The sequence below is a fragment of the Ptychodera flava genome, chromosome 4, assembly GCF_041260155.1.
Source record: "Ptychodera flava strain L36383 chromosome 4, AS_Pfla_20210202, whole genome shotgun sequence".
Classification (NCBI taxonomy): Eukaryota; Metazoa; Hemichordata; class Enteropneusta; family Ptychoderidae; genus Ptychodera; species Ptychodera flava.
Genome location: NC_091931.1, coordinates 39,060,571 through 39,086,053, shown reverse-complemented (window position 1 = coordinate 39,086,053; position 25,483 = coordinate 39,060,571). Strand labels below are relative to the sequence as shown.

At 36.4% G+C, this 25,483-nt stretch overlaps 1 protein-coding gene across 6 annotated transcripts in view; it reads left to right on the top strand.

Moving 5' to 3' along the window:
* The window catches only part of LOC139131716 (ATP-dependent DNA helicase DDX11-like), a 35,998-nt gene extending 12,129 nt beyond the window's left edge, over window positions 1–23,869 (top strand). Inside the window, exons 7-22 of one of the 6 annotated variants that reach the window (XM_070697909.1) lie at window positions 1,021–1,128; window positions 1,681–1,771; window positions 3,237–3,439; window positions 4,480–4,632; window positions 5,678–5,917; window positions 7,709–7,747; window positions 10,176–10,326; window positions 10,967–11,089; window positions 11,599–11,784; window positions 16,928–17,031; window positions 17,439–17,657; window positions 18,876–18,982; window positions 19,202–19,286; window positions 19,809–19,887; window positions 21,956–22,110; window positions 23,344–23,869. In XM_070697909.1, the coding sequence (XP_070554010.1) occupies window positions 1,021–1,128; window positions 1,681–1,771; window positions 3,237–3,439; window positions 4,480–4,632; window positions 5,678–5,917; window positions 7,709–7,747; window positions 10,176–10,326; window positions 10,967–11,089; window positions 11,599–11,784; window positions 16,928–17,031; window positions 17,439–17,657; window positions 18,876–18,982; window positions 19,202–19,286; window positions 19,809–19,887; window positions 21,956–22,110; window positions 23,344–23,379 (2,079 nt within the window). In that variant the 3' untranslated portion in view covers window positions 23,380–23,869. The remainder of the gene's footprint in view (window positions 1–1,020; window positions 1,129–1,680; window positions 1,772–3,236; window positions 3,440–4,479; window positions 4,633–5,677; window positions 5,918–7,708; window positions 7,748–10,175; window positions 10,327–10,966; window positions 11,090–11,598; window positions 11,785–16,927; window positions 17,032–17,438; window positions 17,658–18,875; window positions 18,983–19,201; window positions 19,287–19,808; window positions 19,888–21,955; window positions 22,111–23,343) is intronic. The other 5 variants (XM_070697910.1, XM_070697912.1, XM_070697913.1 and 2 more) reach the window with 5 other exon arrangements.
* Window positions 23,870–25,483: the final 1,614 nt, after the last annotated feature.

Below are 25,483 nucleotides of genomic sequence, written 5' to 3'. Positions count from 1 at the left end.
GGCAGTGAAAGTTGTAATAGTCACCGGTAAAAACTCTTCACGGATGAAAGGATAATTGCTTCAAATGAATGAAACTGCAGGTTTTAGAGGAGGAAAACCAATGGCGGATGCGTGGAGTGGGAAAATTATATTTAGGTGACGGAGACGGAGGGTCATAGGATTATAAATAAACTGGATAATGTAGGATTTTCCTCACAATGGTGTAACAGGAATTCCAATGTCAGCTTGTTTTAACGTTAGTAATAGTTTTTCTGCTCTAAGAAGTAATTTAACAAACTCTAACGACCCATTATACTCTCCTTACCTCTCCGTAGTTGAGTTTTACATGTAGCACAGATGAACAGCACACATGTACATATGTTGGTTTTACTGAGGAATGCTGTTCAGTGGAATGCCAACCCCTGGTCACAAATTAGTTTATGGCACTAGTATGATACTTATCAGTGACTTTGTATACACATTGTGTACCCCATGGAGCACTCATGCAGCCAGATCAAGTATCAAGTTTGAGGTGAATTACCAAAAGTGCTTTGGTAATTACCGATCAAAGTCTCAATATCATCAGCGAAGTTGCTGGGTAATTAGCAAGTTAGGTGTCCGGATAAGTCGTAAAACAACAGTAATTCCCAACAAAGATAGAAAAGATCAACGACAAGATATTATGACAATTTCCGTTATCTATCAGAAATACATGCTAATATACCTCGTACATGGATTAATGTGATACAACACCTTACATACCACAGTGCCTATTTGCCTAGCTTTAGGAGAGATCAGCTATCAGAATAACCACCCAACTGTATCCCCATCTTTACAAAAGGTGTTCAATAACCAAGTTAAGTTGTTGCAATTTTCTGACCATGTCCCCTCAACATGGCTGTAAAGTTTATGGAGCAGTTGTGCATGCATACTCTCTATTGTACATGGCACACAGACTTCATAAAATGAACAAAAAAGATAAGCCGACAGTGAGCTAGCACTGTGCTGTTCTTGTGATGCCTACTCCTCTCTTTATTGCAGATATATTACTGCAGTAGAACTCACTCTCAGCTGGCACAGTTTGTCAGAGAGGTACAGAAGAGTCCATTTGGTGAAGATACAAAGGTTGTCTCACTAGGATCTCGACAGGTACCGACGATTTCAAAGAGTGAATTTTTTTCTGACAGATATTCTTGATAGATGAAGTGTAGTAGTGAGAAATGTCCTGTGGTTATGAAGTTTAATGGCGAAAATTGTACTCAGATTAAAAGTTTATCATTCTCAGACACCACACTCTACAGCTAGTGTGATGTCATAGCTAAGCAAATTCTAGCAAATCACACACAAGTTATTCAAAAAAGTTTATTTGGGGATGAAGTGACCTCTGTTTAGAGTTCAGTGATCGACTTAGCTTATGTTACTGATTATTCAAAGGAAGTACACCAAAATGTACCTGCGGAGAATACTTTAGATCTTTGGCATAAATTTTGTTATTTCCTAAGTTTGAGAAGAAAAAGTTATATTTGTTAAATCCGCAGAATGATGTCTTCTAGCTGATTAATTCAAGTCTTCTCCCAACTTATTATTTGAAATATATTCTTAAAAAAATAAAAGTAATGCAGGCAAAAGTCTGTATAAGATTGATTCATCTTTCTGTGTCTGACCTTAAGTCATACATTTTTCACAACTATTTCTTTATAGAATTTGTGCATCAATGAAGCTGTCAAGAGGCTTAAATCTGTATCACTGATGAATGACAAATGCTTAGAAATGCAGAAGAACAAGAAGAAAGGTATGGCCCTCTATAATAGAAATGTATGCCTTTGTGGAAAGCATTTGACAAAAACTTAGTAGTTCAAATATGTTTTGTACTTTTTGTGTTGTTTGAAGATAGTTTGCACCTCAAAATTGAAGGAGTTCAACGTTTTCTTAAACTTTTCATAAAGAAATCTCAATAACATTCCTGTTTGGAAATAAAGAAAAAAATCAGGGGTCATGGTTCGAAATTTTGTAATGTAGAAACAAGTTACCTAATATATTTACTGAAACTTCAAATTCAAAATGACTGCCATCTTTGTGTGAACTCTGTTTGGAAGAATTGAATTTTCCATTTTCATAAAAATAAAGCTGGTGAAAAGTTCCTTTTCCCCATGAGTTTCAAAATGAGCCCTCTCAAGGAGTGGACTACAAAGTATTGGAAAGGTTTGAGAGTCCAAAAATCGGTCCCAGGGGCATATGTGATCAAACATAACAGTATTGGGATTGATGTTTCAGCCTGGTCAGTGGTATCAGAAGTTCTGACATCGTCTTTCATTTACAAATGATATTTTATCATTATTTAGTGAAGAAGATTTTTCTAGATTGCTTCAGAATTTTGCTAGAATAACTGAGTCAAACTTTAAAACTTCGTACTTTCTCCATTGTTGCTGAAATGAGTTCAACACTATACCCAACAAGTAAGATTTTTGGATCTAGATACAACTTTAATTCACGCTACTTTACGGTTTTAGTCTATATTGTGCAGGGATGTAGAAAATTTTGGTAACAGATGGCAAAAATAAAAGTACAGGTGGTTACAAGTAGAGTATGTGCACATTAAGTTTGTGCAAAATGTCGCAATTTTTTACTATTACTAAATTTTCACAGCAGGCAAATTTTAGCTGACAGCCAGTTCTTTTGGCCTGCTGCCAACTATTTTCTACATCCTTGTTGTGGCATTCTTATGACAACCATATGCTCCACTATCAATGACATTGAACTTACCTGATGGGTGACTGACTGGTTATGTCTGTGGTCAGGGTGGTCAGCTTTTTGTTAAGCAGAAGCTCTTCTCTCAACCCTCAATCAACTTTGATAATTGGTGTAAGTATTCCAAGGCATGTCTTGATTCAGATTTGTTCAAATTGACATAAATTCTCCCTCATAATTTTATTGAGAATATTTCCTTCAAAATTATTCTTCCATAAAACTTTTTTTCCAATAACTTTCACATTTAGGGTGTAGGCTCCATGGGATGATTTTATTCAGCTCTGGCAAAATGGTCATAAAGTTTGTATGTTCGTTTGAAACTAGAACGCTTACAGCAAGAACCAGGAAGGATTGACAGTCTCATATACATTACATTTACTGTTTTGTACGTCACACACAAGTTTTGAAGATAACATTGTAGATAAAAAGAACCGACTCATTTGAGTGTTTGGATAGAATACAGACGGGAGGTGCTGAAATACTTATATCTGTTGTTTTCTTTGTGATAGACTCACAAATCTCAGAGACAGATGATAAACCAAGAAAGAAAAGGAAAGTTGGTTCAGGTAGTTGCCCATTCTATCAAAACATGACAGATTTCAGAGACCGGGTTCTCATAGAGGTCAAGGACATAGAACAGTTGGTCGGCATGGGTAAAGAAACTAAAACTTGTCCCTACTATGGCACAAGGTACTCTGTACCACTAGCACAGGTAAGAATTAATTACCTGTGTATTAACTAATATGGGGCTGAACCCCTCAGCTCATACAGCAAAGGTTTGGAAATTTCAATTCTAAAATGCTAGTAAATGATAGTTTATTTTTTGATAATCTTTTTGGCTCCATTGTCAACAACACAGAGCTTATCAGATAGAACAGCACGATAAATACCCACAATTCATTTTGATTTGCACCAATGAAGCTTACTTTTCTTATAACTTTTTTCTGCACTACATTTAAGCAATGATGTGAAACATCTAAATAATTGTTGAGTAAAGGTATGTTCAGATTTTTAGGCAAAGATTTTCAAAATAATCATTAACTAGCCATTAACCCTTTGAGTGCCAAAGTCAATTTTTGTCACCTTTATAAAATGTACATTAGTCAAATTTTTACAGATTTTTGCCAAAATTTTGATGAAAAACTGTAGTCAATGAAATATGAAACCCGTTTGGTCCGAAATAATCAAAAAAAATTACTGAAAAATTCATAAAAACTGATAAAATGTTGCACTAAAATTTTGGTGGAAAAAATTATGGCACTCAAAGTGTTAGAGTTACATTCTGCAGGTACTGTAAATGCCATACTTTATGGAAGTAAGTTATGACAAACTGAAGGGGTCTGAGGAAAGTCAGCATGTAAATTTCTTTTGCCATTTCCATTAACAAAAATCAACATCGTTTGTTTCATAAGACAGTCTCTCTTCTGTATAGCTGAAGACACAATCAGTGGGGACTTTTACAAAAAGTGCTGTTTCCTCATTTAAAATGTGAATTGAGAGTTATTGTTTGCTTGAAAGTATGTTTTCAGAGTGGCTGCCCTGTGCAGCTGCTGTGCAAGGCAATGTAAAATTACACCAAAAAAATTACTGGTAAAACAGTGTGTTCTGTTTGCAATTGCCTTGGCAAATAAACTGAACTACATCATGGATAAGAACTTTGTAAACTGCCTGTACCGCTATGTTTCTCAGTACGGTAGAATTATTTGTATGCAATAGATGACTCCTTGTTCTTATGCTGTGCTTGTGTTTCAGTTAGTTGTGTTGCCGTACAACACACTGTTGCACAGGTCAACAAGGCAAGCGTGTGGCATTAAACTTGAAGGGAACATCATCATAATCGATGAAGCTCACAATTTACTGGAAACCATCAGTAACATCCACAGTATACAGATCACAGGAATGCAGGTAAACACTGTTAAGGAAAGCTGATAATTCACATACAACTTCATTTTCATGACTTCACCTTTGAAAAAAAAATTTGCTTTCGAGCTGTTGAAAACTTTGTAAACTTTTTTATCTTTATTTGTATATGGACTATACACAAACATTGGTAAATCAAGAAAAATATCTCATTTGGCAGTCTTTTAAAATAGGAGCTTATATGTAGAACAAAGTCATAACTTTTATTATGAACATCACTGTATACTTGTAGAATTACCCAATGATATTTATACAGTCATACTACCATTACTAGTGAACAGGTGAATTTAGAGAAGTTCATGTGAAATGTGACATGTTGATTTTCCCATGAAGTATGCATATAAAAGATAAAAAATGAAAATAAAAAAAATTTTGCTCCAAATTCAGAGCAGAAAACCGGGAAAGAGCCCAATTTCAAGTAGTGAGAAAAATTATATTCATTATGTTGTGTATTTTTGTATGAAGCAAGTTACAACCTTTCCTCAGTGATTTCACTTTCAATATTAATATATCCTTAATTACAGTGTTTCTATTATATGAATCACAATCTGATAAAAACTTCCCATATGGCTATGAGTCCCTTTACATTGGTTTGGAGTAAATTAAACAGAATCATTGTATGGTATTTTTGTAACGTCAATGACCAGCCCCACTTCTGTTAATATCTATGAACACATCAAGTGATAACATTACGGGATTTTGTCAGTACAGTTATTGTAATTGGAAACTTGTTGTAATATTAGAAGGGTGTAATATATCATTTTGTTGATGTTTTTCATAACATTGTTGGCAAAGCATAATGAAAGAATCGGCTTTCATGAAATTACCTATGAAGTTTGCCACTATTCTTGGTTTCATATACACTACAATATATGCTATAGTTTGTCAGATTAGGAATATTTCAGATCAGGTTACCTCCTGTATAAGATTACTGGAATTAGGGTTTTAAATGCACTCTATTTGAACAACTATAGTACAATATGCAAGGCTTTCTAGCTCATGGACGTGCACTTTGTCCCAATATTTCCAGCTGGTAAAGGCACACTCACAGCTAAACCAGTACATGGAAAGATACAAGAGTCGACTTAAAGCAAAGAATCTGATGTATATCAAACAGATTTTATACATTCTGACCTGCCTCATCAAATGCCTTGGTGGTAAAGTTGGAATAGCACCTCATGCTCAGAAAACAGGTCCAAGCAATGTGAAGTTGATGACCATTAATGATTTCTTATTTACAAATGGAATGGACAATATTAACCTCTTCAAGGTAAGTCTGACCTTTGACCTGAACCTTTCAACCAATCGCCATTCAGTGACGTGATTAAATGACCATTAATGACTTCCTATTTACAAATGAAATGGACAATATTAACCTCTTCAAGGTAAGTCTGACCTTTGACCTGAACCCATCAACCAATCACCATTCAGTCACACAGGGCATACAACTACAGACCCTAGAAAAAGACACTTTACCATAGAATTGTTGTTAGCAGGATATGTTGTTTGATATACTACTGAGTAGCAGCAGTTTTTGCACACTGCTGCGTAACAGATGTAAAATGTCTACACTGTTATAGTAATCTGTCTTTTTTTCAAACACAAGGTGCACTTTCTGAAGACGACTCTTTCACCATTTCTTCAAAGTGAAGATGTTATACTTAAATCTGCTCACAAATATCAGATGCATGTGGCCTGTTGAACTAAATAAAAATGTGCTATGTCCTCTAGAATTGATGGATTACTAATAAATAATAAAAATAAGTACTTTTGTTCCCATTTTTGGTAACGTAGTGCAAAATTTAATTTATCATGTCTATTTTCCCCACATTTTGATATAGTCTTTCTCATTTTGATGTACATATTTTGGTAGTACAAAGTTTCCCATGTGTGTAAATATAACCCAGCATGGATTCACATTTGATCTATCATGGTGTTTGTCGCAGATTGATAGTATGACTTGCTTTAACTGCTAGATTACTTTTTGTCTTTCAGATTGATGAAATTAGTAGGATACTTATACTTGGTCCCTACGTATTTGGCTGAAATCATTCTTCCGTAGTTTGATTGACGGACAAATCTCTCCCCTCAGTTACTTTTAAGATGTAATTTTCAAGGGTATAATGCATGTACAATGTACCAGCAATCAACCATATAGAATGCATAGCATTTGGTTTTACCGTACTCGTCCGAGTATAAGCCCCTGCTCGTGTATAAGCCCCCCCCTACTGATTTTAGAGGATTTTAGAAAATGCATTACATCCGTGTATAAGCCCCTACCCTAGTGTAACTCAAATACAGAAAGGTTAGGAGACTATATATGGTCATTTAACTTGGTAAAATTACTTTTAGATAAAAGAAACTATTAAAAGATGTTAAAACAATGGAAACTGGAGTTCCCTTGACAATATCGTAAGGAAAATGACACGTTTTTCCAGTACTATCTTGATTCTTTGACCCTGCTCACCCCCGTCGTCTAAATAGAATAGTCTCACTCACGTCCGCCATTGTTTATTTTCATTCACGGCCACGATGTTTTCATACTTGAAACATGCAGTTTCTTTTGTTTGAAGCAATTATCCTTTCATTTGTGAAGACTTTTCCTGGTGACTATTACAATTTTCACTGCTATGTTGTTGTTTTCACAAGATGTAGACAGTTTGATATTGGAATATTGAGTTGCCTTTCCGCGTGGGCAATGCATGCCTGTTCACATTACTGTTGATCAGCAGCATACATGACGTCTTTGTTTCAAGTTTGGGGTTTTTTCGACGCTGAAATTTCACCAAAATGTCACTTCTGTATTCAGAGATTGTACAATCAATTTCTTTGGATGTGTAAGTCGATTTTGAAAGCGACAGAAAGATCAAGTGGTGTTGAAAAAAAATTGTGCATAAAATTAGCATAAATTAAGTGTCCATGCCAGATAACATGGGGTTGCTCAAGTATAAGCCCCTCCCCTAGTTTTACGGCTGTTAAATGTTGCCGAACCGGGGCTTATACTCGGACGAGTACGGTATTTGTGTAAAAAATGTTCGTTTTTTTCCATTTTGTGCTGTAGGTGCAGAAATACTGTGAGAGAAGTGAGATATCAAAAAAGGTAATTTTGTAAATGATTGTGAAGCTGATGAAAAGTAATACATTTGGAAGGTTCTGCCTCAAAATATTTCACCTTTCAACTTTCTAGATAATAAAACATATTATATCATACCAGTATATTGATGGCACAAATACAGCGATCTGATTGGTGGAGATGTGAAAATAACTATGCTGTATTTGTGATTTAGCACGGTTGTAACACATGAGAGCTCTCAGCTGGAGAAAAATTCCATATTTTTGCATTTCCGGCCAGGAATTCAACATACCCTTATGATATAATAGCAATAAATCACACCCAGCAATGATATACCACTTGATTTTGACCAGTTTACTCTGTATATGCACTCACTGTCGCTTGCGCATGTATGTTGTGAAGTGGTCAAAATCTCATGGTATACCGTTGCTTGGAAGCCTTGGTGTGGTTTATTGCTAAAATATTTCTTGAATTTGATCAATTATGTGTGGATGTGATAACAGAACTGAACATTTGTATTTTATTAATTACTGTCATGAATCTGAGAGGAACTTTGTGATTATTTGTAATACTGGTAGCATTGTAGATGATGCTTTCTTTACCCTGTGGAACCAGTCATGAATAAAAAACAAAGTAATTAAGTATGAATCGGAGTTATTACATATGCTCCCCATTTGAAAACTTGAAATGACTTGTTGTGCATGACGGCGTGTCTAGAAACTCTCCATAGCGTCAGTATGGTACCTCAGAACTTATGTCAAGCATCGTGTTGTAATTTTCTATCAAACCCATGAGACTGCTTTTTCAACTATTAAAGGACCCAAGCTGAGAATGTTTATGTAAATTGGCATCTTCTTGAAATCAATTACTATATTTATCCCTCTAGTAATTGGCTATGAATGCCATGGGAGTTACTTCATTCTTGTATATTTTGCCCAACACAACTCTGTCTCCTGGATACTGGTCGTATGTACATTACGTAGGTTTGCCTGAATGAGCCCCATGGGGATGTGAATCGCGTAATTTTTCTGGGCTTGAGACCTTTCACAATCAACAGTCAAATGAGCAGTTTTTTGCTTCGACAGAAAATCAGAGCATATAGACATACAATTTGGGTATAAAGCTACTGAGACTAATTGCCATGTTTACTTCATTCTGCTCATGTGGTGTGCCACAAGGGTCAATACTGGGACCGCTTTTATTTTTAATTTATGTAAATGATATGCCAGCAGCTGTTAAGTGTAAGATTCTATTGTACGCCGATGATTCGGCTTTGTTTGTATCTGGCAAAGACATAAATGAAATACAGGAGGCGTTGAGTAGTGAAATGGAGACAATTCAAGAATGGTTAGTTGACAACAAGTTGTCTTTGCATCTCGGTAAAACCGAGTCAATTCTATTTGGAACAAAAAGAAAGTTAAAAATTCAAACGAACTACAGGTCAAGTGTTGTGGAACTGACATTGAGTCAAAGCGGCAAGTTGCATATTTAGGAGTAAAATTAGATCAGTCGCTGTCGGGTGATTCCATCGTAAATGATATTGTCAGTAAATGTTCTAAAAAAGTGAAATTTCTTTACAGAAATGCAAGGGATTTTAAACTTGATATAAAGAAGCTCCTTGTCTCGGCGCTGATTCAATGTCACTTCGATTATGCTTGTTCTGCATGGTACTCTGGGCTTACAAAACGATCTAAATCACGGCTACAAGTGGCTCAAAATAAAGTTATCAGATTTCTGTTGAATGTCCCGCCTAGAGCTCACATTGGGCCGGGCGAATTCCGTCAAGTAGGTATGTTGCCTGTTGAACAGAGAGTAAACCAACTTAAACTTAATCATATGCATAATATCTTCAATGACCATGCTCCCGATTACATGAGAAATCAAGTACAAAGACACATAAGCTGTTACAATACAAGAAATAGTGTTGCATCTTTCAAGATTCCAAGGGTAAAAGGTTGTGGCATTAATTCCTTTAATTATACAGGTTCCGTACTTCGAATAGTTTACCTTTGTCACTAAGACACTGTGAGTCAATCAGTGTATTCAAAAAAAGAGTAAAAGACCACTTAATGTCAAGAATGTTTCTCTGATTTTAATGAATGATATATATCTATCTACACTTTTTAAAACATAATTGTCATGACATTTTCCCCATGTATTCCATAGATCAAGCAGAACAATTGCCGTCTTATCAAAATCAAATCCGTCATTTTGTTTTTTTTTAACATCGAGGACCACAATGGAAATAAGCATCAATTGCTTTCTTGTGTTATCCTCGGCAGTAATGTGAAATGTACATTTTATATATTTTATTTTAATTGCCAAATAAATTCAATTCAATTCAATTCAATACTGGTGAACATGCCAAAATAAAAACACCTTAATTGTGCCATACGTAGTTGTTTGAAGTATTAACTCTAAAATGGATACTCATTCCTCGATTTATTTCCCACAGCTGAATGGTTTTGTTGAGAAGTATCAGCCATCGGTGGAAGTCAAAATTGAAGCTAAAGAACCAGCTAACCAGTCTGCCACTAGCAAGTTTCTCCAGGAAATCAGCAAGCGCCCTCTAGCAGCAGCGAAAAACAATGCTGCACCAATAGTCGGTACGTAACAGCAATATGTGCCTTGTGTTGCCTCTGCAGCCTGAATTTTCTTATATCAGCCACTTTCTGCATATATTTGACATGCGATATATGTATTCTTGACCAAATCAGTAATCAAGGTTATATGCTTTGTTTCCAAATGTACTGGAATTTTCAAATACCAGATAAAATACAATATTGTATCTTAGCATATATCACTATGATAATTTTTTAAGTAGTATGTAAAAAATTAGAGAGTTCTGCTCATCAGGCAACCATGTTGGCAGTGACAAATGTAGAAATTTAAAAATTTTTATGTAGTGTTTTTTTATTTTCTGGCTGTTTTAGAATCTGCTACCAGAAGGCAGTATTTGAAACAAGTTACATAACATTTGAAAATAAAGTATGTTGTGCCAATATCAGTACATGGGGAGTGTTTTAATATAGATTCCCACATTTATGCTGAAATAAAACTCACACACAATAATAGAAAAAATTGTTTCAAAAGCAATTAGAAATAGCCCAGTCACTTTTCATCTCAAAAATCTGTTCCTTTTTAGGTAAAACCCCGATAAGTGCCCCCAAAATAATAGGTTTGCTGCAACTTTATGTGAGGTTTTGAGTGGGTGAACATGTTTTGTGTATATTTTTGATCATCCAGAAGTGAATGAGAGGACAGATGAGGAATATCAGAGCTGGACATCACCTCTACGTCAAATTGAAGAGCTTTTATTGGCATTGACCAATGCTGACAAGGATGGTAGAGTTGTCAGTAATAGACAAGGTGTGTGCACCAATAGAATTCATCTGAATCCATCTGTATCCAAATTTGAAGTAGTCATGCAGGCAAACCAATTTGCTTTTGGAATATTATTTATCTGTACTGTGTCTGCCTATTTTTGATCAATTACCTTTATGTTGCTTGCATGTTCGCTTGACTTTAGGATGCATTCTGTTTTATGAATATTCGATAGATACATTTAAATTTTTCGACTCCGTTTCGCTGTATTTTGGCCCAGCTCACCATTGAAAAGTGGACCGTACCATTGATGGGGAAAGGGTTGACCAATACACTACATAGAGTAATTTTCTGTGGCTAGAAAGCTTTGCTGAAACATATACTTTTTAAACTGACATGTTTGCAAAGGTGTCCTTCAACTAAACCAAACAAGATAAATCTTTAAATTGCTGTGCTATTTTTCAGGGCAGAACTTTGATAATATTTTTTCTTGATGAGGATTCAGGTATTTTTTTGACCCAAACAAATTTTGTTTTGTATTTTGACTTTTTCAGAATTATTAAGTCAATCAAGTATCAAGTTTCTCCTGCTAAACCCAGCAGTTCATTTCAGTGAAATTGTAGAGCAATGCAAGGCCATGGTCATAGCAGGCGGTACTATGCAGCCAGTCTCTGAGTTCAAACAACAGCTATTCAGTAGTGCTGGTGTACAGGCTGACAGACTTGTAGAGTTCTCCTGTGGTAGGTGCAGTGTTTCTTCCATATCCCTGATGATCTTCATATTCCACCTACCATACATCTATCTATCAGATCAACCAAGGTATAAAATCCTGTATGCCCAAACCTCCAGATTTAATAATAATAATAATAATAATAAATAAAAGATTTATAGAGCGCCATATTTCCTTAAAAGTTCATAGGCGCTTTACATGACAGTAGAAATCACAATAAAATACCCGCAAAAATGTAGTCAAAAATACGTATACAAAATTTCAAACGCTAAACTCAGATATTGTAAGCCACTTTAAAAAGATGGGTCTTCAGTTTTGTCTTAAAAGTCACCAGTTTATCACATTGTCTAATATCTAGGGGAAGCTGATTCCATAACAAGGGTGCAGCATTTGCAAAGGCACGTTTACCATAGGACAACTTACAGGCTCTAACTTCAAGAAGTAATTTGGATTTTGAGCGGAGATTTCGTGTTGGTTTGTATAGATGAAGTAACTCACAGAGATATGGAGGGGCCTGTCCATTTATCGCTTTATATGTAATAAGTAGTAACTTGTATTTAATCCGCTCAGATATTGGAAGCCAATGGAGATTCTGTAAAATTCCTGTTATATGATCGTATTTTCTGGTTTTAGAGATCAAGCGAGCAGCAGTATTTTGTACTCGTTGAAGTTTTCTGACACTATTAATGGGAATGCCATACAGTAAACTGTTCCCATAGTCAAGCCTCGATGTTACAAATGCATGGACCAATAGCTTGACTGTATCCTCAGTGAGATATTTTCTTATTTTGCTAATGTTTCTTATGTGAAAATACGCTGATTTGCAGACTTGTGTCACATGATTCTCCATGTTCATTCGCATATCAAGTATAGTACCAAGGTTCCTTGCTGTTGTTGATGGTGTAATAACATTTCCATTGATCTGCAAATGCACAGATGGCACGGTCAAGTCAGACAAGTTTTGACGAGACCCAAACAATAGCAGTTCGGTCTTATCCGCATTGAGTTTCAAGAGATTATCTGTCATCCAACTATGAACGTGAGCAATACAGGTTTCCATGTGTGAACAACTGTAACCAATGTTTGCCATCTCAAAACTCAGGTATAATTGTGTGTCATCCGCATAGGCGTGAAAGTCAGTATTATTTTGCCGAATGATGTCTCCAAGAGGTGTGGTATACATAGTAAACAAAATCGGTTCAAGGACCGATCCCTGTGGAACACCGTACTCAAGAACGTGTGGTGTGGATGAAATATCACCTATCTGCACCGATTGGTTACGATTGGAAAGATATGATCTGAACAGGATAAGGCTGTACCTGTGATTCCCATTTCTATACGCTGATTGTAGAATTTCATCCAGTTTGTTTGATTGAAGATAGTTTGTTAACCTTGCTGCAACAACCTTTTCAAGGATTTTAGATAAGAATGATAAATTTAAACAGGTCTGTAGTTTTTCATTATTTCAGGATCCAACTGTGGTTTCTTTAACAAAGGAGTTATTATGGCGTTCTTCAGTGAGTCGGAAACTTGACCCATGGACAAAGACGTGTTGGTAATTTTGACAATGGTTGGTAGCAGGACATCGATGCATTCCTTGAGAACAGGTGTAGGCAGTGGATCAAGACACGTCCCTCCACAAAAACGGTCAAGAAACGCCACCAGTTTCTTTTGTTATAGTCCGGGTTTCGATTGGGCTTTCTGTTGATTTTATGATTTTACTGATGGGGATAATCCTGGATTATCACGCGTGCGGCGGGAGGTGTTAACAGTTACGTGCATAAAATTATCGTAAGCAGAAACTTTATTCTCCCAGAATGCATTCTGATTATTGTCTGCGCATGCGTCTAAAGGCCAAAGTTTGTTTACATCTAGCTGCCTGCCGTGGAGTCACGCAGCGTGAACTATGTACAAGTTCGGAGACGATTTCGTCAATTTTGACGACTCCCATGTTGATTGGGACTTCATTTTGGAAGATAAAAATCCTGCGTCGACACGTACTATTAAAGATATGATCTGAACCATGGAGAATCATGTGACACATATCTATTAATTTCATTCTCTCCCATCTCAATTGTCTAAATTGTAAGAAATCTCCAGGTTCAGACATACTACCACCCAAATTCTTAAAGTTGGCAGCCAACACTATAGCACCTTCTCTCACGTATGCATTTAACTGCTGCATTGTTAAAAGTCAGTTTCCATCTTTATGGAAATTGGCTCGTGTTAGTCCAATCCATAAAAAAGGTCCAGTAGACGAACCTGGTAACTACAGCCAATAAGTGTACTTCCTGTACTTTCCAAACTCCTCGAGCGCCATGTTCACAATCACCTTGTAAATTTCATGGAAACACACAATCTCTTCTTTTCTAATCAATCTGGATTTCGTGCCAAACATTCTTGTGAAAGTACTCTTGTTGGTCTGGTCAACTCATGGACTAAAGAAATCGATTGTGGAAACATCGTTGGCTCAGCATTTTTAGACCTGAGCAAAGCGTTTGATCTCGTTGACCACACAATCTTGTTGTCCAAACTAAAAACCTACGGGTGTTCTGATCATACCCTGTCTTTTTTTAATCATACTTATTTACACGTAAACAATTTGTGCAATTTAATCGTACAAACTCAGATGTTATTGATGTCAGGGTCGGTGTGCCTCAAGGTTCCATACTGGGGCCATTACTCTTTATTATTTATGTTAACGATTTGCCCTTCACCTTGAAATTCATCCTGTACTTCCTTTGCAGACGACACAACACTTCATGTTTCACACAAGTCCTTAAACACCATTTCTACTTACCTGAATGCTGATCTAAAAATAGTTGAAAATTGGTGTCTTACTAACAAACTTTGTATCAATCCCAGTAAGACAAAATCAATGATTATCACATCTTCTCAGAAGAGACGGCACATTAACAATGAAAACTTCAACCTCACTTTGGCTGGTAAAACTATTGACCGCGTCTCATCAGAGAGGTTGCTGGGGGTCACTATTTCTAATAATCTGGACTGGTGCGAACACATTTCAACCATTGAAAGCAAATCAATTCCAATTTGTTTCTTTTGGCACGCATAAAAAAATTTCTCCCTCTCCACTCACGCAAGCTATTTTATTACTGTTTCATCTCACCACACATCAATTACTGTTCTAATGTTTGGAGCTTTACTTCCAGTAGCAATATCTATGCATTGGAGCGTCTACAGAGACGTGCAATGAGACTAATTCTTGACATTGTTCCGCCTCTTTCCACTTTTCAAATGTATACTCAGCTTCATTGGCTGCCTATTAACTTGAAACTCCGTTGTAACCGTATGGCCCAAATTTACAGAGCAACTCACAATTTAACCCCCGACTACATAACCAGTTTGTTCAATAATTACATCCCTTCTAGATCACTTCGTTCTTCCAATCAGAATCTCCTTAAAGTTCCCAAGGCACGTACACTTCTCTATCAGAACACATTTTCAGTTGCGGGTGTGGATGAATATAACAATCTCCCCAAATCAATAAGGGACTCTGAGTCACTGACTAGTTTTAAGAAATCTTGTAACAACTTTTTGTATAATACTTACTTGTCTGATGCCTTTTCGTAGTTTTTTATATCTATTTGTTCTTGTGTGATTTTGTGTTTTTATGTCTGTGCTGTAAAGTGTTTTATGACTTTCTTTTGTCTATTCGACCTCCACGAAAAGAGGTGTTTCACCTATGGAGTTATCGAGTTTAAATAAAGATTAATAATAATAATAATAATAATAATAGTACTGCTGCGAAACCCAAGCCTTGCGTGGTCTTCCAATGTCCACAGTGTAGCAACCGATACAATCAGTTTGTACATAAATACCCATCGATGGGCTGTACCACGGGTCTCTCGTGGGTAACATACGAAACCCATACACGACATGATTTGTATCTCACTTGATCCTCAATCAGGAAAATCAATGGCAGAGAGTCTGGCACACAGGCTTGGGGAGGTCATGTCACCAAAATGTCGCGACACTTGTAGGGTTTGGCGGTCTGAGAATTCGAAAGGTCGACAAAATCAAAACATTGGGTTCGGCAGTAACTTGTGTCTTTAAGAAAGAACAGATTCCGTCATGAACCTGATTGCCTACTTTTGAGAAGACTGAACGATCGGTAGGGACGCACTTGAAACCTCTGAACGATCGATAAAGGAGAAAAAAGGGGCGAAAAACGTTGCACTATTACCATAACGCCAACTCTCAATGGGTCGACGCACGGTCGACGGGAGCACCTTGCAAAAACAAGGTCATTGTAAGAGTTCCTTGATTTCGTGCATTGAATTTTGTTGAAAACGATTAAAAATTTCAAATCGAACTCTCAAAGTTTGGAACTGAGGAATTATCATGTTAAATCGATATCAAAAGGGAGTTAAGGAAGACATTTTAGGATTTTCCCATGTAATGCAGATACGACTCGTCGATCCCAAGCGACGCCATTTTGTTTTCAGTTGAAAATATAAAAAGACTAGTTTTCTTGTCGAATTAGGTTTCAAAATAACAACACAACACGATTCCCTATTTTTTCGAAGTCTTTGCCTTGTTAGAAGGTGCATGACTTACTTTTTTGATGAAAGGTGAAAAAACAAACGGGGGAGTAAAATTCACAGTGTTTCCGAAATGCATGGCGTCGGTCAAGATCACCTCATAGCTGAACTCAGCCATAAAATATCATCCAAGATTTCTCGATAGTGACCTAGATCTTTAAGAAACTGTTTTACTCATCTTCTCACCAGTCTTCAAATACATGCGAAACAGTGCAGAAAGATGAAAATAAAGTAGCTTGATTGACTGAAAATCGTAGGATACCGGAGCGGGACCGTGTCACAAGACGCCACTGAAACAAGACGCTAACTTGCCTATGACGTCATTCGCTTCCTGCGTCCACCGCAACGCGGACTGTTGCAACTGTGTAGGTGATTAGCACCTTTGAACAAAAGCGTTTCTTGACCGTTTTGTGGAGGGACCGTGATCAAGATGACAGTGCTTGTTTGGAGGTTGCATGATTTCAATCAACATCATAATGATCTTTGATCTAAGACGCACCTCTCAACCCATTGTCATCAAGATCTTTTGTCATTCTATCAATTTCAATAGCCTGTGAGTCTGTTGTTAATATGTATTGTGTATTGCAGGGCATGTCATACCACATGATCATTTACTGCCATTGGTACTTTGCAAGGGACCCACAGGAGTTGAACTTGATTTCACATACCAGTCCAGGGACTTGCCAAATACAGTAAGTTGGACTCTGTTGTTTGCTTTGTCAAAGTGATGAAAAAAAACACTTGTTGGACATCAACAGGTTGAAATATTCTTATGGCCTACCATTTGTCGGGGGCTCATTTTGAAGCTTATGAAATAAATGAAGTTTTAAGCAGCTTAGTTTTGTGAACATCAGGAATATCATAGAGAGAACACAGCGATGGCAACAATTTTGGATTTTAAATATTGATAATATTTGGTACTTTGTTTCTCTAGTGCCAAAATTTGCATGTTGATCCCCCGATTTCTATTTTTGATTATGAAAGAGAATGTTTGAAAGTTTGCTTTAGGAAAGTTTGATATTTTGAACAAAGGTTTTAGTCTTTCATTTCAAGGTGTAAACTACATAAAGATCTGTAACTCCATATTTTTTATCATTAGATGGATGAACTTGGTAGGGTGCTATGTAATGTCTGTAGTGTGGTTCCTGGGGGAGTGGTGTGTTTCTTTCCATCGTACGACTATGAGAATCAAGTGCACACGTATTGGACAAAGTCTGGTGTAATCACCAGACTCAGTAACAGGAAGAAGATACTGAGGGAGCCCAAGAAAGCTAGCCAGTTAGACTTTGTACTCACAGAGTATAAAAGCTGTATTGAGGTTAGTGAAGATCTTCAATCCAAGTACAGAAATGATCACAATTCACCATTTAGGCGGTTGGGGTGCTTTTAATGTTTATTGGAAATTGGAACAGTTATCAATGACTTTAAACTTGTCCAGGACTAGCAGCCGTCATAATGAAACATTTATTCAATTATTACATACATTGCAAATCAATTGTATACACTTACACTCAAACATCAGAATAAAGGTGTATTCAAAAAATATCATAACTCATAAACCACAACTCAAAGAATACAGTAGTAGTAGTAGTAATTTATTATAGTGACTAGTGATAAACACCAACCACAACGGGCTTATTAGTCACTTTAAAATAAAGTTAAATACATGTGAGGAAAGCTGTTCCTAGAAAATCTAAATACAAACAATTACATTTTCACAGTACAAATCAGGTAAGTCATTTGAAAACCAAGATCAACGCCTGAAAATTAACGCGTTATATATGTTAGCGATTGTCGTCTTTTGTAAGCTTACAAATGAACATGTGAGCCCTACTGTGAAGGGTGTTTTCATAATGGCTGCCAGTTTCAGCCAAGCTGAGAAGCCATAGATTTATTGTTGCATTTTCAAGAAAATTTTCAGCAACTTCAAGTTAATTTAAACAACTTTTAGCCTTCTAATTGGCCAATTGTGATCATCTGTGTAGTGCTGTCATAGTCATGGTATTAATCATCCTTGGACACTTAAGTGCCAGAATACGCACCACATTTCTTTGATTATTGAAGACAAAATTGAGGGTCTGCTTTTTCATGATTTGAAAGGCTTGACTGTGTTTTCCATCACCTGTCAGTTTCCAGTGTCCAACTTGCTATTACTGATAATCTGTGTTTCAATGTTGTCATTGTTTTGTTTGACATTTGTGTAGGAAATCTAGGATGATAGGTTCAGGGAATTTGTCATGAAATCATGAGATATAGACAGAAATGATCAAATTACAATTATAGCTGTAATTTCTTTGATGACATACCATATATCTGTGAATTTTATGACAACTGAGTCACACATGTACTTGAAACAGACAGATAGTGATAGAGAGCAGATGCCACAACCAATGATGGAATATTTGTCAGTTGTATTTTGAAAATAAGGCAAATGGCTTCAATCATGTCAATATCAGGGAACTAATGTATCATAAAATCATGTCTAAAAATGCAAGATTCATGTCTAATGTCAGAATTTGTTTATTTTCACATTCAGAGATGTCTCAAGAGTGGCCAGTCTGGAGGTATTACCGGGGCACTGCTGCTATCAGTAGTTGGTGGTAAAATGAGTGAGGGAATAAACTTCTCTGATCATCTTGGAAGGTAGGATCTCATTTCAGTCTCTAAGAACAGCACAAAGCGAAATCATGACCCGGCAAAAATAAGTAAACACTTAAAACAGCAGAAAAACATTCTGCAATTTCTCTGGGTCAGCCTGATAAGTTAAAAGGAAAACAAAATTTATTTGAGAGTGAACTTTGAATTCATGTCAGACTTCTGTATTGACCTTGGATGATTTGACATTTGGTTTGATGGAAACAGATGTGTGGTAATGGTAGGTCTACCCTATCCCAACGTCAAATCACCAGAACTGAAAGAGAAGATGGACTACCTCAACAGTACCATGGTAAGATATAATGTACATACTTTCCACCATATTTCTGCTGTTGAGGATATCTTTCAAATCAGACAGAATATCAGTCTATGCTTTAATCAATGTGCAAGTGACTTTTAACAAGGAATTCACTCTACATTTCTATCAGATGTTTCCATGCATCATCCATAATGAGTGTCATAGTGATAATGAGGATATGCCCCAGCCATAGCTGTAGTGCAGATGTATTGTCTCCTAAAAAACTGAGATACTGTCTTGAATTGGTCTTATTTGGTCAGTTACATGCTTTGCCAGATCAATAGAGTTGGTACACACTGCATGTATCTTTTGATGACACACACACACACACATGCACAAACATACATACACAACTTTCCTGGTTTTGCCATGTCTGCTATTTGGAGATTTATTTCATGGCTTGGTGATCATGAAAGTGACAAAAGTTAGCAACTGCAAATTACTATTCTAAACTACCATGCAACCATGCAGAAGTGAGCCTAAATGAAAACACATGGTTGTTTTGATTTCTTACAGAAGAGTACGAGTGATGGTAGACAGCCAGGTCAGGTACACTATGAGAACCTGTGTATGAAAGCTGTCAATCAGTCCATAGGTGGGTGCATCAATTTTATGTTGTATTATTGTGCAATTGGTTATCAGGACAAAATGATCTCTTAAACCTGTATACCACTAATCAATTATGATGCAGTAAGCTTGCAATGTGAAGCTAAGGTCCTGTCAAAACTAACATTAAAGATGCAAAGTGTAATTGCAAGCTTCAAATATCCAACACCATGCTGACCATGGCATTGCAGCACACTGAGCTATTTTCATTTTACAAACATGTGCGAGCTCTTACCTAGAGAAAATTCCCTTTTCCAACATTTCACACCAGAATTTCAATATACTGAGTCATGATAAAATAGAAATAAGTCGCTCCAGCACAGGGTATACCGATACCCCTCTGTTTTCGACCAGTTCATGACATATATACACTCACTATTGCTCATGCGTATATGTCAGGAACTGGTCAAAATCTCATGGTATACCATTTCTCGGTGTAGTTTATTGCTCAATTTTCAAACTGCTGAATCTGTAAATTTAAGTATTCTGCCCTCATTCCATAAGATTTTCAGGAAAAAATTCTGGTGAAACATTTTATTCCACCAACAAAGAATTTCAGCCAAACTGACAAGAGAACCTGGTCATTTTACCTAAATAAATAGCATTAATTGTTTGCCCACAATGCAACCCATGATAGCACACAAGTTTCTGACCCCTCCACATCAATTGTTATAATAAAGGTTGCTGTTACAGGGGTTAATGGTGACAATAAAAGTAACTCTGGAAGTAGGCAAAATTGAACATTCTTTCAATCAGTTTCGTCAATTTTGTGCTTTCATCTTAAGAAAAAATGCACTTCAAATATGTACGCACAAGAAGGAAAAAGTACCTGGCATCACATCTAACACAGGCACTCAGCACATTTCTGGTATAATAATTATATTTAGTCCGTAAAATGTCTATATGACTTGATTTTTTGATAAAGAATTATGGTACATGATATTACTGTACATGTCAGCTAGCATAACCAAGTGGCTATGGCTTTGCCTGGCGACACGGTGCATTGCTGCACAGAAAAAAACCACAGGTGTAAAGGCTTTTCACCACCCGATATACTTTTTGTCAGTTGCCCTTCTCTCACAGGGCGCCATAGCCATGTACAGTAATATCATGTACCCTGGTTCTTTATTGAATGCTCATGTCTTATAGAAATTCTACATATCAAATATGATTATTATCCCAGAAATGTGCCGAGTGCCCGTGGCTTCTAATTTGAACTCTGTTCTGTTCAGCGTATGGTTTCAGTTTCTTCAGAATATTTCATGTCACATTGGCTGTACAGAAATTGACACTTATTGCTACCCTATGCTGTAGAGGCCTCCGGTGGTGGCTTTTCATATATCTGGAAACTTTCATGAAGGGATTTACCTTGAACGTGAAAGTTTTCCCACTCACTGATTTCATGTGCAGCTGCAGCCTAGTGACAGTGACCAATTGATTCTAAATATCTCAAGACTTTTGTTTGACATGTTTTACCTTCAAACAACAATTCATTTATAGTGAACAACATTTCAGTACTTGTCTACAATAATTGAGTTTCTGGTCACTATATAAAGTTTGGAAATTCCTTTGCCTGTGAGTGTATATCATGAAAATAACACCCCTGCTTAAGTATGGTAGGATGCACCTTGAAGACTGATGTTCAGACTCAGATTTTTACAATCCTTTTCTGATCTACCACAATGGGGCTCATTTTAGAGCTCTTAGAGTAAAAAAAATTCACCATCTTATTTTTTCGAAAATTGAAAATTTTATTTTGCTCCATAGAGGTAGCTGAGGGATGGCAGCCATTTTGAATTTCAAATATTGGTAAATGTCAGGCACTTTGTTCTCATACTACCAAACTTTGCACAATGACCCCAGATTTTTATTCTCAATTTGGTGAGAGAATGTTTGATAGCTTCATTGAGACAAGTTTGAGCAAAAGTTTTCAGTCTTTCACTTTTGAAGTTCTTAATCAACCAGCAGAGGGAAATATGCAACTCCAAACATACAGAAGTAATATCTCGCAGTGTTTGCCATCTGTAAATATAAATGGACTTCTTTATTTATTTTAGGTCGTGCAATCCGTCATCGAGGTGACTATGCCACCATTGTGTTATTAGACCATCGCTATTCCAGATCCAATGTCCACAGTAAACTTCCTGGTTGGATTCGTGACAAAGTACAAATCATGACCAAATTTGGACCGGCATATGCCACCATCAGAAAGGTATGATTTATGATGTTAAATGTCAATACTTAAGGATTCAATGGGTGTGTGCAGTTGATAACATTTCAAATATGCTGCACCCTGAGCCTATTTGCATATGAAAACTTCTAGTGTTGGAGCTTGAGTGTTGACATAGTTTTATGCATAGTCATATGTCATTAAACCTATCAAACTTGTAAAATTTTTATTTTGATTGTAAATGTCATCTTGAAAACCAAATGAAAGCTTCAACTTTTAAAAAATCCATGTTTTTATTGGTAGAAAGTATGTTTAAAATGTTTACAAAATTAAAAGGCGGACATTAAATTTTCTTGTTGAAAGAGATGTCTCATGAAATATCCACCAAAATTGAGGGTTCAAGAATACTGAGAGCTACATAGTGCATAAATTTAGAGATCAAGGACACTGAGAGCTCCATAGTGCATAAACTCATGACTTTTCTGGTAGTTTCAACCAAATAAAAAATCACCCAAGCATTTTTTAAATATCAATAAAGTTGGATGCATTTCCACTGTTCATGTCATTATGTCCTAAGTTATATTATCTTTTGTCGGTGTACCATTTTTATCTGCATAAGCACCCTCTGGCAAAGGCCCATCCCCAACTTCAATGAAAGTTTCAAATCAAGATGATGTTTGGGCAAGTGCCCACCCTGATTTCTCAGTTTGTTTTAGGGCATGCAAAATAAAACATTTAAAAATCATTGTATTTAAGTCTCCTTCAGTTTACATTGTTCTCTTTTCATATGTGGTGGTCTGAAATAGAGGCATTTATTATGTATTTGAAATCAGAGAGATTTGACCATAAATTTGGAACAACATGGCATGTCACATTTTATAATGTTCTTTTTGATGACAATGAAACTGATTCTATTTGAAAATGTCGAGGTAGGGTCTGAGTACGTGCCCACACCCTATTTCTGAGGAATATTATTCTCCCTGAACCCAGGGTGCTTATGCAAACAATTTACAGTATTAGTAGTAAGATAAGATTTTGAAAATATTGTTTGAAAAGTTTCAAAAGATAACTGCCAATATTTTGAATACTATGTGGTAAGGATGGGTAAACTTCATTCACAGTGATGATGAAAGCCATCATAAGAATGTGAAGTAAACAGTTCTTGTCCCTTTAATGTTACTCACTTTTCAAAGGAGTGTGTTCATTTCTTTATCCTTATGTTGAAGTCTTCACTATTTGTCTTGTAAATTCATTAATAGCATTTGCATGCTTCAGTTCTTTGTAGGAAAGCAACAACAGGTGGTGGAGTGATAGGCAGAATATGCAGAAGTACTCTGTGAGGGTTTGGTGAGTCAGAAATCTCTGTGAATGCCAGCGAACAGTAACCAGCAGATATATGATGATGATGCACCAGAAGATATCAGTATTCCTGATTTCAATGACGTGTGCTGGAGTGTTAGGTCGGTACATAGGACTGACTAAACAGTCAGATCTCTGAGTCTACAGACTTGGTTGTGGATTAGGATGGGAGAATTGCAGTGTACATATTTTGTCTCTATATTTAATGAGTGAATTTTGTTATGTATGATTTTACAAGTGGCATGCCCAAACTTTGATCCTCAAAAGATTTTTTTTTTATTTCCAAAAAGGCAAATATGTTACTTGTACATGTGTTCCTCTTTCAATTAAAACTTACCATGTATCTATATATACATAAACTATTAAATGTAGTGTGTGGTCTTTGCTGTCATGTCTAGGAATATTTCTGAGTCTCTGCCACTGAGGATCAAGGTTGGAGAGTGAAAGTAACATGTACTGTTATTTTTTTCTTTATCATGGTTTGAATGCAGAATAATCTGTAAATTCTTCTCCTTGTTCTATTACACAGCATATCCTGGTGAATGCCATTACGGTTTCCCCTGAACCCTTTCCTTTTTGATGGTTAGGCCTGATATTAGTGACAATCATCACAAGCCAATGGTTTTATTCTGGCATCTGAAATCATGCCAACACATCAAAGCTTACATACCTGTACTGGTGTCATATGGCTGTTCACTATGGTTAGCCAAACAGTAACCAGTGTGCTTGTAACGTTCATCTACAAACGAAAAGGCTAAAATTGTATGTGTACAGTAGCTGTATTTGTCACTAAAATATTGCCAATTTTGGGGCAATGTGTAGCATCTCGAAGCTCCAATTGAGTGGCTGAATCTCATCGTTATAATAAAATAATACAAAAAGACTCCCTAAGTTGCTGTGAATAATGACATCGACCAATCACATATCGGAAGCTGATATCCAATTTGATGGCTGAATCTTACCGTTATAATGAAAGAGTACAAAAAGACTCCCTAAGTTGCTGGGAATAGTGACAATCAACCAATCACATATAACCTTCCGAGCACGCTGCACATTAGCTGCTAATTTTCAAGGCCTACTGAGATATTGAGTATTCATTGACACTTTCACTACAAGATATCTGGACGTTAACCTTATGATGAATTTAGGACTTCACAGTTCAACCATCCAGGATCCCTGACTATGAAGTCTTCGCTAAAGCATGTTTACCCTTTCACCACCATGGTTTGACCCAAACCAATTGTTTTTGACGATGAGGGTGGACCTTTGACAGGCAATGGGGGTGAACAGGTTGATAAACATTATTTGCTGTATGCTGCTTGTTAAGTTGAACTTCACACACATACTTCTAACTTCAATTAAAGTGTTTCCAAGTGAGAGCTGGAATGTTGTGCCAAATATAGCTCCAAACAATAGAAGTTCTAAAGTATAAATGAGCTCATATTGTGATCAAGACCAAACAAGGTGAAAAAGGACTTATGAAAATGTATAGGTACGGGAGCGTTCAGTAATTATGGCCGGGGGTGAGCTGGCAAAATCCAGGGGTCACCTTCAATGTGAAAACTGCAGAGGGGGGTCCATGTAAAATCTGAACAAAAGTATAGTTACCTGTCATATGAATATCTTGCCTTGGCAACTCTGAGGCTTGTCTTATTGTAAATCAAGCTCACTGAGGGCAGTGAACAATTCCTATTACTTACATATCAGATATATAGCCAGTTTTTGTCACAGAACCTGTAGACTACTAGTACCATGAAAAGTGAAATTGTACTTTTAGGTAAAATTCCAATATCATAATTGTTGTCAACATCTGAACTTTCAAATAACCTATTTAAATCAAGTACATTTGTATCAATTATCAAACACCTATAAAAGCACAAATTATTTTAGTCTAGCATTTTAAAAATATTATTCATAGTTTTCTCATAGACTCCAATGTATAGTGAATCAACATTTTGGTGAAATTCCAAAATCAATTTCTTGCACACATATCAACCTTTAACCATCCTAGTCTAACTAAGTACTTTAAAATGAATTATCAAACGTCCATAAATAC